This window comes from Megalobrama amblycephala, linkage group LG5 (genome assembly GCF_018812025.1).
Source record: "Megalobrama amblycephala isolate DHTTF-2021 linkage group LG5, ASM1881202v1, whole genome shotgun sequence".
Lineage (NCBI taxonomy): Eukaryota > Metazoa > Chordata > Actinopteri > Cypriniformes > Xenocyprididae > Megalobrama > Megalobrama amblycephala.
In genome coordinates, this window is record NC_063048.1 from 4,001,737 (window position 1) to 4,019,859 (window position 18,123).

Here is an 18,123-nt window from a genome sequence, read left to right on the forward strand (position 1 = left end):
ATTTGACTGATTCTTGATTCGCCACCAGGTCTCCAGATCATCCTACAGCTGCGCTGGAAGAATGTAATGGCTATTGTGAACACTTATATTCCTTTTCTGGCCTGCTTTCTGCCATCTTTCTCTCCCTGTAGGAAGTCAAATGAGTTCCTTTGAAGACAGAACATTCAAAGAAAACTTACCTACCCTCTCCCTGGATATAATATATAATTAAATGTTTTGTTGAATGCCTTGTATATTTTTCACTGTTGACCAAACTTCTTTCTTGACTTAAACTGAGCATCTTCATTCATTGATATTCACTTGTTGTTGTGCATGTTTATGTGAATGTATCTTAACATAACACAACATTAGTATGTTTAGTAATTATGACTATAGAAGCACGAGAAAAATTTATACAGTACATGCTGTAAATGTATACCTTATGGGAGCAGCCCCCTTCCCTCTAAAATTAAACACTCACAAAAAATTAATTCAATTAAATAGGCTTTATTTGCATATATATAATTACATACATACACATATGAATGCATGTATTTGTGTGTGTTCTGATGATTGGTTTAGCCTATGTTTAGGGAAGGTCATGATGAAGGGGTACATTAGCCATACTGAAATGAATCCAGTTAACAGAAATGCTAATGTTATGGACCATATTTAGGAACATTGTTAATTCACTAACCATCTCTCCAGTTACCTGTACATTTTAACAGACCACAGTGTTAACGATAATGCCGTCTCTCCATCACTCTCTAGATATAATACACTACTGTAAGTGTAGTCAACGTAGTAATCAATTTTATTCAATATTTAATATTATGCGCTAATATTTACCGAAAAAATTACTGCAAATACAGTAGTTGCTGTGAATGTGTTTTACGTTATGGGAGCAGCCCCTCTTCCCTCCAAAATTAAACACAAAAACTGATTAATGCTGTGTTTACGCCACTTCCCAGGAAAAAAAAGCTATTAAATGTATGTAATGTTAGTGTCAACGTAATAATCAATGTATATTATGCGTCAATATTTACCGATAATTGCTGCAAATATAGCTACAGCTGTCTGTCCCACTTAAAACCATTCAAACTGGTTGACAGCGCGGATTTGTTTGGAACTATTGAGAGCTACACGAACCACGTGACAGCGTGGCGGCGAGATCAAAGAGTGTCGCAACTCTCATATTTAACGGCTCTGGATTATACTACTGCAGTTAATCATAACAGTAAAATAAATACTTACCCAGTCCTACTTATCCGATAACACACAATTGAATTTTCTAGTACAAAGTAACAGTTTAAGTAGCTCAGCTCTAGCTATGGCTCGTTCACAGACCCCTTTCTCAGTTCCTAACTTGAAAAGTTGGTGCAGAGGTAAAGGCATTGATCCAGATTACGCCATCATTGTGAGTGGAATTCCAGAATAAACAGAAGTTTCTAAAATTGAAGAAACATTGGAGTCAATTAAAGCCCTTGGAAGAGTCAGGGTAAGAGGACGGATGTATAACCAAGAGGCACAGTCCCTAATAGTGCTCTGTGAATGTCGTGAGAAGGTGAATGCAGAGAGACTCCCTCTTGATGTATTACCTGCTGATGGATCAGACCCATGGATCCTGACTGCTAATAGAATGGAGGGTACTGCTTTAGATGGTGGAGGGGAAAGTTTAGTCTCACCTGACAAATCTGGGCAAAGAGAAGAACATCCAGAATCAAGTTCGCCTAACTTGTTGAATGCTTCTACAGCTGAGTCTATCATCAGAGCAGTAGGTGATTTGCTTGCAAAAACCACCAAAATGTCAAGTGATAGCAGTTCCTTTAGACATTTAAGGACCTTTTCAGGTATCACTCCCACTCTGGCTGGAGAGGATAATTTAGAGAATTGGATGGAACAAGCAATGCTCATGGTTGAGGAAAGTGATCGTTCTGAAAAAGAAAAGAAGTTAAGGATAGTGGAGAGTTTGCGAGGACCAGCCTTGGAGATTATCCAAGCGGTAAGGTTTACAAACTTAGAAGCATCTCCAAAAGAGTATCTTGCAGCTATTGAAAGTGCGTTTGGAAGCTCAGAGTCTGGTGAAGATTTATATTTCAAGTTCAGAGCATTACGACAACGTCATGGAGAATGCTTGTCGGATTTCCTGAGGAGACTTGAGAAAATCTTGATCAAAGTTGTACAAAGAGGAGGCCTATCTTCTCTTTTGGCTGGAAAAGCACGTCTGGAGCAACTTATCAGAGGAGCAACCCAGTCTGACATCATGCTGCTTCAGTTACGCTTAAGGGAACGGAAAAATAACCCACCTGATTTCCTAGATCTGCTACACATATGCAAGCAGATGCAAATGTAAAATTATGTGATTATCAACATTGAACAGCATATAAATTAAAACTGCTAACATTACTAAATTAAATGTTGACCCAGGACGAACTATAGGATTGTGAAGCTCTGGGGGTGTTGATGGACTCAATCTATCCCATCTGTGTTTTGATTATCATTCTGAATCCCATCTGGGTGTAGTCTTTGACTAAAACGTATTTTTCTAAGCTTCTTGCTCAAAATGTTTCTTTAATGAAACTTTTGTTTTTAATGAAACTTACCCATTGTCACAGATCCCTTGTCTCCCGGACTCCATTTCCCATAATCCTCCCGTTTCCACACCTGCACTCACTTCCCTCATCATCTCCCCATCAGCACTCATCACCTGCACCTGGACTTCATCATCAGCACTGCCTTTATAATGGACTCACTCCCTTCACTCCTTATCTGATCTTGTTGTTTGTTAAATGTGTGTTTGTATGCTATCTCCTGCATTATTGATTAAAATCCCGTTATTGTGGAAGTCCGTGTTCGCCTTGTCTCTACAACTACAGCCACATGTAACACCCATATTGAAATGTTGATAAAAAAAAATTGCACAAAGCTATAATAATTTCTTTGTTTAAAAGCAGAGACTCTGTTATTTCTTTTAATAAATTGGATGTTAATACTACAAAGTATTCTACGGGCCATGAATCTTTTGTAAAAATTATCAAAAATGCTGGTAGTGGCTGGCAACTTTTTTTCAGAAACACTGGCAGGGAAAGAGTTAAACAGTATTCATTATCATCAGATGTAATTTTGTTAATATATATTATAAATATTGTAAGTATAAATATTACCTTTTATTTGTCATTTACTGCAGCCCTGACATCACAGCCCATTGAAGTGGCAGCTCTAGGAAGACCTCTGTTTCCTGGTATGCTGTATGACTGCCGCAAGGATACCTTCATTCCAGGTCCTTTACCAACCTAAACAAATAAAAGTTTGTTGTCCTCACTTCACCAAATGCTGCATCACCAATTACTAGTCCTTGTTTAAAAACACTATAAAACCCACATGTTTCTTCAACAGAACATCACTTCCTCATACATAACCCTTAAAGCCATTTCTCATTTCAGGTGTTACTCTGTGGGATAAGAAGTCACTGAGTGAAGATATGGACAGTCGTTCACAGCTCATGACAGATCTGAAGTTCAGTAGCTCAGACTCTCTCTCTAGTAAGTCCAGTCTCCTGGATGTAAGTGCTTCGCTGAAGGCCAGCTTCTTGGGAGGGCTGGTGGAGGTGGGAGGATCTGCCAAGTTTCTGCGTGACACCAAATCCTCAAACCAACAGTCCAGAGTTACTATGTATTACAAAGAAACCACCAGATTCGAACAGCTCACCATGTCCCAGCTGGGCCAGTTCACCAACCCTCAGGTATTTGACCAGAAAACTGCAACTCATGTGGTCACGGGTGTACTGTATGGAGCTCAGGCCGTCATGATGTTTGATCGGACATCTTCAGAAGAGGAAAACAAGCAGGAGATTGAGGGAGAACTGAATGTCATGGTCAAGAAGATTCCTCTATTTTCCATTGAGGGAAAAGGAGCTATAAAGATGACAGATGGTGAAAAGAAAGTGGCTGAAAGCATTGCCTGCACGTTTTATGGTGACTTCCGACTTGAGCAGAACCCCACCACTTACATGGAGGCCCTAGATGTGTACAAGAATCTCCCCAATATACTGAAGGAGAATCCACAGAATGCAGTTCCAGTAAAAGTCTGGCTCTATCCTCTTTCTCTACTGGATACAAAAGCTGCACAGTTGGAGAGAGAAATTAGCACGTGTCTGGTTTCCAACACTGAAGATGTAATGGAGAAGCTGGGAGAAGTAGAGAGGAAATGCAATGACCTCTCCAGAAAACCACTGGTAAATGTTTTCAGAGATATCAAAGAGTGGCTGCAATCATTTCAGAGATCATTCAGCATTTACAAGACAATGCTCCTGAAAGCTGTCAGCAGAGTCTTGCCTGCTATACGAGGAGGAGGGATGGAGGAGAAGTCACTGGAAGACATCCTGAAGATCCACTACAGCTCCCCTTTTAATGCTGACAAGCTTAACCAGTGGTTAGATCGTGCAAAGTCTGAACTCAATCTCTTGAGTTCTCAAACCAAGAAGCTGGAGGGAATCAGAACTGAAGACTCAGACAGTCTCAGCACCATGCTTCTTGATCCTGATATTGATGTTGTGGTGTGCTTGACCTTCACATCTCTGAAGTATGAAGACACATATCTTTCAACTCTGCAGGAGTTTATGAAATCTGACAAGTTTAAAGAGCTAGATGTGGGAACGAAACCACATTCTGGCATGTTAGCATCAGAAGAGTGGTTCTACAATCCTGATGTCATCTCAAAAATGAGAGAGAACTTATCTCTTTTCAAAAGTTTTTCAGAGGCTAATAAAGATGAAAAGAAATACGGATTCATTGTGTCTGCCATCCCCGATCCATCCAGTTCAGGCTCCTCCATCTATCTGTATGAAAAAGGGAAGCTGACAAACAGACAGTTCCAGCCCGTGTCGAAGCCTCCCCCACCAGAAGCGAAGGAGGTCCTGATGCACAGTGTGTCCCTGAAACTGCAGAAGTCCCCAACTGGAGAAACTGTGCAGTACAGAGTGGAGTACCAGCAGGTGAAAGCAGCTGAGGAACAGTGGCTTGTCATAAACACACCTGATGAAGACTTTACTCTGACTAAGTTGGAGGACGGAAAGCAGTACTTGATCCGCTACAGGATTGTGGGTAAAGTGGGAGTGAGTGAAGCCAGTGACACTATCAGCATCATGCTGCCTTTAGGTAAGTGCCATAGGCAAATTTAAAATATATGCTGGGTGCGATTTGTGAAAAAAAAAACAGAGGGGGGGATGTTTTGTTTTTTTTTGTTTTTTTGAAAATTTGTTAAAAACCACAGTGGAGCAATATACTATTTTGGCAGCTGTTATAGAAATATTTTTACAAAAAAATCTTCTGATTTAACCTTGAGTATTAAATAGCTTAGAGATATTTGCAACATCTACAATGACACTAATAATTCTTAATTTCTGATAGAAATGCAAAATAAATCGGTAGTTATTAATAGAATAACGAGACACAAACCTTTACATTCAATCGTGTTTGGTCCTATTTATTTTTTATCATAGTGCATACTACATATACAAACTTGTGCACATTAGTAGAAATACACGTTTACCTCAGATTTCATTAGATAGAATATAAGCCGGGCCGTACGCAGGGTTTCATAATTACCGAGGTCAGAAAATCTAGTTTGTTTGGGGTTTACGGGGGCATGCCCCCCCGAGAAAATTTAGATTTCCTTGGTGTACATATGTGCATTTTTAAGACATTTTAAGGCCAACAAATTGGATAACAATAGCTTTAAAACCATGTCAACAAATACATACATGCACAGTTTTGAGGCAGCTTTAATCGCATGTTTGGTAATTTCATGACTTAACTTACAACAGAACAATGACAGTCATTGCTCGTAGTTTCTTTTGCACTTTATTTAAGCTATAATAAAGTAATTATGCAGCACGCGCCGGCGCATTTGTGCATGCAATTCTTGAGTGCGCGCCACAAGCACAGTATAACGGCTAATTGGACAGTCATGTTAATTTTACCAACATATCCTGACAACATCTCATTAGGCGAAGCTGGAATGCGCATCTGAAAAGTGTCCTGTTTTTGTGGTCGTAAAGACAGTTCTATATAAACGCAGCATTTTACTTGGCAATGTTTTAAAAAAAAGATTTGTATTTTCGTATTTTATAAGCTCTGTTGGTGGTTTGTGGAGTAGTATCAGTAGTACCTGCTGTATTAGTAGCCAATGAGCTTGTGTGCTTAATCTTTAAATACATGAGTTAGCATTGCTTAGTAGCGCAGCATGCTTCAGAAGATAAGTACATGGGTTTTACACTATATCACTGTACATTTTTGTGTAGTCTACTTAATCAATTCTATGTCATATCAACAGTCTGTTTAATGCTTATAGAGAATTACTAAGCATTTTAGCAGCTAGTGCATATGAATGTGTATAATGATACAGAGACAATCTTGCTGAACTTTAAATATAAACAGGTTCACTTTTGTATCACATTCATATTTTGTATCACATGCAGAAGTTGCATGCGTGCCGCGTGCAGGGCTAAAGTAACTTGTTGCTATAGAGTGAGATGAGCAGTGTTGGGGAAGCTACTCTGAAACTGTAGTTTGCCAAGCTACAAGCTACTCATGAATTAAAGTAGTAAAACTACAGTCAAGCTACCCTTTTGAAAAAGTAGTTAGCTACACTACAAGTTACTATCAAAAAGTAGTTAGCTACACTACAAGTTACTATCAAAAAGTAGCTAGCTACATTGAAACTACTTTTAATTTTTTATTTTAAATGACATAGCATATTACAAATAACTGGATGACTGTTAATGAAGAATGTTTAAGTAAGATGTTTGGGGTTTAAACAAAGCAATGTACTACAATTATGATTTCAAAGCATAGTGTTTTATTTTGTAAACTACAGTGGGTACGGAAAGTATTCAGAACCCCTTAAATTTTTATATTGCAGCCATTTGCTAAAATAATTTAAGATCTTTTTTTTTCCTCATTAATGTACACACAGCACCCCATATTGACAGAAAAACACAGAATTGTTGACATTTTTGCAGATTTATTAAAAAAGAAAAACTGAAATATTACATGGTCCTAAGTATTCGGACCCTTTGCTCAGTATTTAGTAGAAGCACTCTTTTGATCTAATACAGCCATGAGTCTTTTTGGGAAAGATTTTCACACCTGGATTTGGGGATCCTCTGCCATTCCTCCTTGCAGATCCTCTCCAGTTCTGTCAGGTTGGATGGTAAACGTTGGTGGACAGCCATTTTTAGGTCTCTCCAGAGATGCTCAATTGGGTTTAAATCAGGGCTCTGGCTGGGCCATTTAAGAACAGTCACGGAGTTGTTGTGAAGCCACTCCTTCGTTATTTTAGCTGTGTGCTTAGGGTCATTGTCTTGTTGAAAGGTAAACCTTTGGCCCAGTCTGAGCACTCTGGAGAAGGTTTTCGTCCAGGATATCCCTGTACTTGGCCACATTCATCTTTCCCTCGATTGCAACCAGTCGTCCTGTCCCTGCAGCTGAAAAACACCCCCACAGCATGATGCTGCCACCACCATGCTTCACTGTTGGGACTGTATTGGACAGGTGATGAGCAGTGCCTGGTTTTCTCCACACATACTGCTTAGAATTAAGGCCAAAAAGTTCTATCTTGGTCTCATCAGACCAGAGAATCTTATTTCTCACCATCTTGGCAAACTCCATGCAGGCTTCCATGTGTCTTGCACTGAGGAGAGGCTTCCGTCGGGCCACTCTGCCATAAAGCCCCGACTGGTGGAGGGCTGTAGTGACGGTTGACTTTCTACAACTTTCTCCCATCTCCTGACTGCATCTCTGGAGCTCAGCCACAGTGATCTTTGGTTTCTTCTTTACCTCTCTCACCAAGGCTCTTCTCCCCCGATAGCTCAGTTTGGCTGGACGGCCAGCTCTAGGAAGGGTTCTGGTCATCCCAAACGTCTTCCATTTAAGGATTATGGAGGCCACTGTGCTCTTAGGAACCTTAAGCGCAGCAGAAATTTTTTTGTAACCTTGGCCAGATCTGTGCCTTGCCACAATTCTGTGTCTGAGCTCTTCAGGCAGTTCCTTTGACCTCATGATTCTCATTTGCTCTGACATGCACTGTGAGCTTATATAGACAGGTGTGTGACAATGACAATAAATACAAATTACCAGATGAAAAAACGACTGTATTTACGTTAATTTTTTAAAGAGCTGCTTGTACTTGCTGAGAATAAATGGACTAATATTTGAATCTCGTGTTCATTCGATCGCTCAGTCATGTGGCCAGGACACGATTTACACACCCATAGAAATCATACTGACGCCTTCCATCTGAACACACACAGGACCAAAGTGATTTCTCTACTGCAGTTTTTAATAACTAAGTGGCACCGATATATCTGCCAGATAAAATAATAAACACAATATAGATTGATCTCAGCCAGCATATCATCATATCGCCCTGATTTCTTCATGTTAAATCATTAAGGGATGATACGTGCTATAAATCTGACTGACAGGACTCGCTGAACAGGTGTGCAAACAAACATGGCGGCGCCCATCTCGCTTTATAGATCAAGATCATTTATTAACGATTTCAAACGACAAAACACACTCACTTCTACATATTTGAGAATCGGAATATCAGATAGTTGATGACATGGTAAGCAAGTTTGTGAATATTTTGAAAAAAAGGAGAAACTAAATAAAAGCGTTACATCAGTGTTATTGTGGCTGCGGTGTGTGACGTAACAAGCTTGACGTGTTGCCATGGAAACAATAAAACCCTCAAATAATATTTAATTTATAATTCATATATAATAAATAAAGTTTTTAATGCTGTTGTTTGATGTAATGTTTTAAAATGTAATGTTAATAAAATAAATTAATACATTTTAACAGTTAAACTTAACGCCTAGTTTATTAACATTTTGTTGGGGCGATTGGGGACAGGTGGGGCTCGGAACCCTTCCCTACCTCCAAAGTGGGGAATGGCAGAAAACGTTTGAGAAACACTGTCTTAGAGGCTCCACCAAGAGTAATTTGGCACAAAGCGTGAATAACAGGACATCAGTCCTAAGTCCCATTTGTCAGTGGGAGCTGGTGCTTACAATATAGCCTGAATATGGCAGTCATTGGGTTGTACGCCTTGCGCAGGAATGATGTGTCCTAAGTAAGAAAGACTTCTGCAGCTGAACTTGCATTTTGCTCGATTCAGTGTAAGACCCATATGCTGTAGTGTTGTTAAAACAGCCTGCAGTTTGCGATCATATTCAGCTGCAGTGCATCCATACACAATTACATCATCTAGTAGTTCTGAATCCCATGAAGGTATTGTAACCATAGTTTTTTGAAAAGCTGCCGGCACAGAGCCCAAGCTATATGGTGCCCGACGAAAGCGAAACAACACTTAATGAGTGCTAAAATCCGTTCGATCTCGGCTGTCCTTGTGATGCATCAGTTTGGAGGTATGCATTGTTCAGCTCGATGCTGGAAAACATTCTGTCCGCCTTCAGTTCAGTGAATAAATCCTCCATGTGTGGGAGTGGATGGTTGTCTATTATTACTGCCCGGTTCGGCTCCCGCAAATCCACACATAAACGAATTTACTTCATTTTGCAAACGGCAAAGTTCTTTGGAAACTGCATTTCTAACTGATAAGGGAAGTCTGTGCAGTTTTTGCAGATTTTCACCACAGGGGGTCTTTAACGGATTAGAGCGTTCACACTTCACACCGCAGCACACGGATGCAGTCCGGCAGTGCTTTCCACAAGCGCAAAGTGCAGCGATCATTTACGCAGTCTATTTTTTCTGCACTGCACCGCGCTGAATTAAAATGATAGTGCACTGTTCGCATTCAAATAATATTGATGCGGAAAAACTAGTAATTTCACCATAGATACATACAGTCTCTGTTACACTGTCAACACTTTTGGGTAAAGCAAGGAAAATGACACCTTACCAGGCATTTAGGTGAACAAGGAGACATAAACAATAGCACTCGTCTCTTCATGAAGGTGGAAAAACAAAATTCTTTATGACCTGAGGGATTTCTTGTAAAAAGATTTTAAAGGAAAGAAAAGACAAGAGTCGGCTGTTTTAGTCAATTTTTAGTTTTACTTTAAAATGTTTGTGATTTTTACATACGTTTTGCCACTTGCATGAGCAACATAATATAAAAATCAAAAGTATTACTTTATATAAATCTAAAGTAATGAACTGAATAAAATGTTTAAATGTGACATCTATGAAATACAGTGTAGGCCTATACAAAGAGAATAGCAATGATGACATGCCATGTTCAGTAACAACTTTTGGATTTTTTTGTATTATTAAACTGGAACCTTATATTATAATGTATCATTTCATAATAAATATTTTATATTAAACATTTATAGCCCTATGTAGATCATACAAAATTAAATACATTTTTTTTTTTAAATCTATATCTTTCCAGCCATTGTTGCCTTGAATTTGTTCATTGTTGAATATGGCGTCAGTGCAGTAAGATCTCGACCCCTGATCTGATCCTATAATTGAGTTATTTTATATAATTTACAACTCTAAACAATTTAGTTTATATTCTACATTAAACATATATGGAACTGTAGATCATATAATAATAACAATTAATATCAGGCTTTGTTTATTGCTGGTAGATTATCTGAGAGGCATAACCAGTGTGAAATCGTAATGTTGCTAATGTAAGGATGGAAAAGTCGCAGAATGAGAGTAAAACTGGTAAAACCAGTTCAACCTGGTGAACTGAAGGAGAGAAGAGATCGACTCGTCAAACACTGGGACACTTCTAACAGCACTAACATGAGTCTACTGTAGCCCGGATTTACTGTTAAAATCACACATTTAAATACTGATGATACCAAATATGTTTTTAGAAGAATTTAAAACCAAAACATCATTTTTATGATTTTAATAACTAAAGCTGAAATGTGTCTTCCATGTATTCAGTCATTTTCATAATAAACAGTAGAATTATAATATACTGTCGGCTAATCAAATGATTGAGCAGGAGACATTTATTGATTGATCAGAGTCTCTCTGAAGAACATTACTAAGGAGGTTGAAGTTTAATCCAAGTATTATGAAGCGATATGATTTCTCTGTATGGGGAGCAAAGTGAAATTTGATCCTGTTCCCTCTGATCAGTTCATGACTACAGAAGACAAATCAAATATGATAATATCAATAATATCAAACCCTCAGTAGTGTCTGTGTCAGGAAACAGCAGAGGCATTTCTCTAAATATCTTCTGTGTTGGAGGATTTCTGCATGTGTGAGCGATGGATGCTGGGATCATTTTCTCCTGACATGATAATCACACTCTTCATGTCTCTTGATGTCCACAGACATTGTTCCCAGGACCAGGAACAACTTCCTACAATGTAAGTCACTGAGAAAACAAGCAGAGAAACTCACTGAGTGAGAAAACACAACAGAAGAGATTTAGAGTTGATCATGATAATGATGATTTTCACAGGATATCTGGAAAACTGTACTGAGACACTGATGAAATACTGAACATGAAGAGTTCAGATACATTAAAAGATCAGATTGATCATTCCTGATTGTGATGTGTTTTATCTCCATCAGATTCCCATCGGATCACTCTGGATCTGAACACAGTGAATAAAAACCTCCTTCTGTCTGAGAACAACACACTGATTACTGACACTGACACAGATCAGTCATATCCTGATCATCCAGACAGATTTGATCATTGGCCTCAGGTGTTGTGTAGTGAGAGTGTGAGTGATCGACGCTCTTACTGGGAGATTGAGTGGAGTGGAGATAATGTGGAGATATCAGTGTCATATAAGAGCATCAGCAGGAAGGGAGAGGGTGATGAGTGTCAGTTTGGATATAATGATCAGTCCTGGAGTTTGAGCTGCTATCCCTCCATACACTTTTTCAGACACAATAAGATATTGACTTATCTCCCTGTAAAGTCCATCATCAGTAAAACAGTGAATGAGGAGAATCACTATAGAATAGGAGTGTATGTGGATCACAGTGCAGGAACTCTGTCCTTCTACAGCGTCTCTGGAGACACAATGATCCTCATCCACATAGTCCAGACCACATTCACTCAACCACTCTATCCTGGGATTAGGTTTAGGTTTATTTATAGATCATCAGTGAAACTGTGTTGATGAATCAGAACAGAGACTGAAAAACCCACTGAAAAATAACATCAACAATCAATTTATCAATTTAATCATTCAAACACAAATGGACATTTTTACATGTTTGAATAAATACACAAACTTAAATCTGTTTATTTGATTCATGTTTTAAAACGTAGATTATTAGAACAATAAAAAGTACATTAATAAATAATTTTGAATCTCTTTTTATAAAGCATTGGTCAATTGCTTTTCTTTATCCATTTGTCAATAGAGTTAAAAACGCCATTGGTCAGGACACACATGGAGCAACCAATCAGCTTTCACCTCAGTGTGAAGAGCCAATCCTCTGTCACTTGTGAATGTAACACGCGCTGTCATTGGACAGTGAGAACAACTATTAATTCATTAAATATGAGAGTTGAGACACTCTGGCTGAAAGTGTCACACCGCCACCGGCGAGAGCGTCAAAGTGACAGGAAGTCATTCATTTTCAATGAGAGCCGGCGGCGAGCTCCAGCGAGAGCTTCGAGGAGAGTTGAAGTCAGGTCAACTTTATGGTAATGAGCCATGACATGGTTCGGTCCACGTCCGGTGCAGTTTCAGCTTGTTTCAGCCCGTCACGAGACTCGAACCCTTGTTTACTTCAGGATTCAGACATTTAAAGAGTTGAAGCGAATTACTATAAAAGACATTTATAGTTTGTTAAATACAAACTCCATACACTGCTGTCACCGAAGCAACAATAATAATCCTTTCAGTTATCATTTGAAGTATTTTATTCATATCAGTGTGTAAGAAAACGTTTACTGTTGTAATATGATGAGATTACTCATATTTTAATATCTCACCTGGTTATTTGTTTTTTAAAGGGTCACATGAATAATTTTCATCTTAAATTGTACAAATTGTCTGTAAATTACATCATAAACTCTACACTTTTGTGCTTTTTTAATTTTTGTTGTCTCACAAATAAATGTACTCATTTCTATGAATGAAAATGACTTAATCAAACATGTACTGCCTTTTTCAGGTTAAGATCATAATGAATAAAGCATTTTTTGTTGTCAAACATGCTTTTATTCTGTCTTGTTTGTACTGTAACCATAAATAACACACAAACCAAATATATATCAAATGTAAGATATAAAAAACTGCTTAAATGTTCTGTGTCACTCAGAAAGATCATTTTATTACATAAAAACATGTGCATGAATGAGTTTCTGTGGTAAAGATCCTAATATCTGACATATGAAAGCAGTCATACTTGCTGAAAGCTTGTGTGTGTCGAACAGTAATGAGGAACGATCTCAAACGCTCATTAATCAGTGCAGTTTCTCACCAGAACTTGATCATAATGCTTCGTCTCTCAATCTCAGTCATGAGTTTGTTTTGAAGTGATCATGTGACAGACACTGTTGAAACAAACAGCATCTGCTGGTTAAGGGAGGTTTTGAAGCTGGTTTGAGCTGGTCAAGTGCTGCTCATAAACTGATCCTGGACCAGCATATGTTCATTTTCAAATGGTGTCAATAAATAAAGCCGTATAATTTAAATAATTATCTTAAAATAAAAGGGTAGCCTTCTTTCCATAGTTTTATTCGCTTATTTTGTTCCTCAAATCAAGCCTCAAAATTGCACACATTTTTCTTTAAATAAAAGAGGAAAATGTGTCTCTTGGTTTTATTAGTGAAATCTTTTCTATCAAACACTAAACCACAATTTTTTTTAATTATCACATTATTTGTTTTAATGAAAATGAGGAGACCCTGAAGACGTCAACAGGGCTTGAAACACTTTCTGGTAAGAGAGCGTTCATTCAAGTAAGAAACAAGTGCTTTCGTTTGAGTTAGTTTGGATTGTCTTAATGTGAAGAGCTAAAGTTTTTAATGTTGTTTATGTGTCTATGTGGTGTTTTTAATATGCTTTAAGACAAACCATGTGCAGATTCAAGTCTTTGAACTGAGTGACTCGCTCATTAACACAGTCTTTGCCGCCATCTAATGGCCTAATAATGTAACTTCTGTTGCTGTTCACGGACAGGGACTGTTTTGTTTCTGGCGGATGGAAGGTTTTTAATGACTTCGTGAAAGTTGCATTGATACATATATTTTGGCTTTAATAAAACAAACAAATCAGGCTTTTTCCCAACAAACACAATCTGTTTTGCAAAGGAAAACTCGACTCACAAACAAACAGAAAGTGATGTGCAAATACAAATGTTTGAGCGAAAACGCAGAGCAACAAATAAGTGTGTTTTACAAATAAACAAACTTCAATCCAGTTGATACAGTCTAAAACAATCTTGGGAAGCTGTTTGAGAATAGTAAAATGTAGAAAACACAATAGGTTACACACTATCACTGAATTAAATGATAGGCCGCTACACATCTTTACACAGCTATAGATCATATTTCTTATCAATATACATTGAGTGACACAGTGAGGTAAACGAACACTGAAACTGCGATGATTAAAATGGCGTCTTAAAGATTCACAATAAGGTCACACAGAACACTATACAGTGACATCAAAATCTTGTGGTACAGAGTTGCCATATGACAACGTTTCCCTAAGTTCCCCTCAAAAATCTTTTTCAAAAACCTTTTTGATTTGCATAACTGAAGCTATTTCATGCAATAAAAACTTATTTGAAAAAATACTTCATGGTTAGAACATAATGTGAACCATAGAGGGATAAAGAATAAAAATATATTTGAATCAGTTCATGTGAGTTCAGTGGATCTATCTAAATATTATAAAGTGACAAGAATACTTTTTGTGTGCCAAAAATATTCTCGTGGCTTTATAATATTAATATTGAACCATTGTACTCACATGAACTGATTCAAATATGTTTTTAGTCTTGACAGAGGAAATGTCATTGCTGACTATGAAGGCCTCACTGAGCCATCGGATTTCATCAAAAATATCTTAATTTGTGTTCTGAAGATGAACAAAGGTTTTACGGGTGTGGAACAGCATGAGTGTGAGTAATAAATGTCATTATTTTCATTTTTGGGTGAACTAACCCTTTAAACATCTTGGTACATTTAAAATCCTTTTCTTTCTTTTGGCCTAATATTGTATAACCTCTAGTGGCCTAAAACAAATGATAGGGATACAATAGTGTTATTGTTGCAGCCAGTTCCAGTTATCAGGCTCCACTTACCTGTGCTGGTGATCGAGCTTCACCCATTACAGCATCACTCGAGAGCAACTTCATTTGCTGAAGTCATGTGGTTTGAGTCTTCCTTCAGTAGCAGAGATTCTGCAGGTTTCTCTGACTACAGTCAAACGCCGCATGAAGTAAGTTTGGTTTTAAAGTGCTTTTAATGAATTGTCACACATGAAAAGAGCATTTAGAGTGAATTGTTCAACATTACTTTGATAAGCAATAATACTTATGTTTACATATGTTTGTTCCAGGAAGTTCAGTTTAAACCGCTCTCTGACGTATTCAGGAATAATGATCACGGACATTGTGGGATCGGAGGCTGTCGGAGCACAGTTACGGGCAGGTGGATTCGTGTACAAAGACACAGAGTTTCAGGTGGAGAATTGTCCTTGACGGTGGTATCGATGGGTTCAGCTGTTCACAGGCGTTTATCAGCCTTTACCCGACACTGGAACAGCCATGGTTTGAGAACAGAACGACACCAGACACCCCTGCAGATTTTTGTCCGAGGCTGTCTGGAAGGACAGAGAACCACAGCGATGGAAGAGATGTTTGTCAGAACAGCAAATGAAAGTGTTCTTCAGAATCAGAGCAGGAGACACAAGTGTTTGAGCAGATGTTCCTCAAAGTCTCTTCACATTGGACAGAGCTGCCTTAGAGCGACTTGATGCACACATTAATACACTCGCTGGTTCAAGAGGAATGGTTCAAAAAGAAATGGTTATTCCTGTAAATAACAGAGCTTGTTATGGTCACCACTGAATAATTAAATGGACACTGAAGTTTGTTGTGGGCTGTGGATGGATCCACTTGTTGTATTTTGAGTAGATATTACAATAATATGTAAGTATGGTTAAGATGGCGAGACATTTTAAGGTCATCATTTGAAGCTTGAAAATAAAAGTTTCTAGTTCCCACATTAAGTGTCCTCTGATTTACTTACACCTCACCACAACATCTTTACTGGAACTGTTGTAGCATCTGGATAGATCTGTCAATAGTCAACCAGCTTTGGAATGTTCAGAACGCTTTTAGCCTGCTGCACCGTGTTTGTAAATATCACGGCCGGCACCGACCGGTCCAGAGAAACAGACACTTTGACACTTTTGTTACTCTGTCAGAAATAGAACCGAGAACCCCATTTCCTAGCTTTTGGGACATCAAAGGGCCCCTCATGCGGACTAAGTGCCAGATCACATTCCAGCACACACACAGACACACAAACATGCATTGAATACTGTATGTGTAAAATATAATTATGCCCATATGTACCCTTCGTGTATGTCAAGTGCATGTATGTTTTCCTAGTGTTTAGACTTAGTTTAAATGACTGTATTGGTGCTAATGTCATTTCTAATGATGGAATTTGCCTGTGAAACAATAACTTCTTTTTATATGCTTTTATCTGTCAAGTTTGGATTCTTTTTAAAGCTCCTTCCAGGTCTCATTCACCAAAGTATGTCACATTGCTGACAAATGCATTGTTCTATTTGTTTAATGATACTGTGAAGAAAGTACTATCCGATCTGATACCCATAAATTATGCAAATTCAGCCCGGAGACAAGACAAAGAAAACTTTGCCCGCCAAACATTGCCACGCATCTATTGGCCGTCCAGCCAAAGAGGTGTGTTAGCTTTGTTTTCCATAAAAGCAAAGACACACAACTTTTCTGTGTCTCCCGATTGTCTCTCGACTACCTCGTGCACGTCTCTCCCGGACGTCTCCGGTGACCACGCGCCTCCATCGCGCTTCTCTTTCGGGACAACCATCTTCTTCAGCAAAAATGAACTTTCAAGTCCTCAGTTCAAACCTTCCCGCGGAAACGGAAGAAACCAACGAAACTGCAGCCGCGCTGAACCGAAACTCGACACGCCACACCGATGCAACTAACCGTTTCTTATTTTAGATAATGAAACTGCTTTCTGTGCTGGCTTGATCAAGGACTGCAAGTTTTGCTACTTGCCTTCTCTCTTTTCTTCACTTTCACCCTTGTATATATGTGCATATATCCTCTGTATATATATTTAGACATATAACCTCTATAGTAGTAGTAGTTTTCATATATTAAACACATTATATTCATGCTCGATTGTTCTGTTTGCTCATTCATAAAATCCATGTCACTTTAACGTTTCGATCCTATCCTTGCTTTACGTTTGGATGCTAGAATAGGAAGTCTTTCTCGTGGCCAGAGAAAAACCTTCCTTTTGATAATATTCTGAGGAGCTAACGGTTTGCTGGACCAGGGGCGGAGCTACGGGTGGGCCTGGCCCACCCAGATTGACAGCTTGCCCACCCAGTAAGATCCAGGGAAATATATAATTAGAAAAAAATCTAACGTTTAACAATTCTTCAATACATTTTTTAAATTAGATTTTTTTTCATGCATTAACTCTTAGTAAGAATATGCTAATTCATCTCTTCTTCAGTTACGTCACACGCCAGTAGTAGCCCGTTATGTTCTTCGCGCAACTATCCAGATTTCAACCAGCAGCACCATTTATATGTTAAAAAATGGCTAACCCGCTATCTATGATGCATTTAAAGAAAAACGACTTGACAAAGATGACAGGACGTCATAACAATTTTTATCGTTTGAACGAGAACTAACAGATAGGCTAAATGAGTTTATGACATCAACATCTTCAATTCAAAAACCAGCCGATTCTGACTTGTTTCGAACAGATAAATTGTTGAAAACAGTTGTGTACTTTTTTTTTTTCAAAATTCTTCGATGAATAGAAAGTTCAAAAGAACAGCATTTATTTAAACAGAATATTTTCTAACATTATAATTGTCTTTACTGTAACTTTTGATCAGTTTAACTCATCCTTGATGAATAAAAGTATTGATTA

General features: G+C 38.3%; 1 protein-coding gene across 6 annotated transcripts in view; it reads left to right on the forward strand.

The window, feature by feature from the left end:
• The window catches only part of LOC125268080 (stonustoxin subunit alpha-like), a 69,903-nt gene that overhangs the window by 32,915 nt on the left and 18,865 nt on the right, over positions 1–18,123 (forward strand). For 4 of the 6 annotated variants that reach the window (XM_048190183.1, XM_048190187.1, XM_048190185.1 and 1 more), the window contains 4 exons: positions 3,167–3,259; positions 3,423–5,135; positions 11,312–11,347; positions 11,556–12,306. In XM_048190183.1, the coding sequence (XP_048046140.1) occupies positions 3,167–3,259; positions 3,423–5,135; positions 11,312–11,347; positions 11,556–12,115 (2,402 nt within the window). In that variant the 3' untranslated portion in view covers positions 12,116–12,306. Of the gene's footprint in view, positions 1–3,166; positions 3,260–3,422; positions 5,136–11,311; positions 11,348–11,555; positions 12,307–12,362; positions 13,161–18,123 lie in introns of those variants that run through there. The other 2 variants (XM_048190188.1, XM_048190189.1) reach the window with 2 other exon arrangements.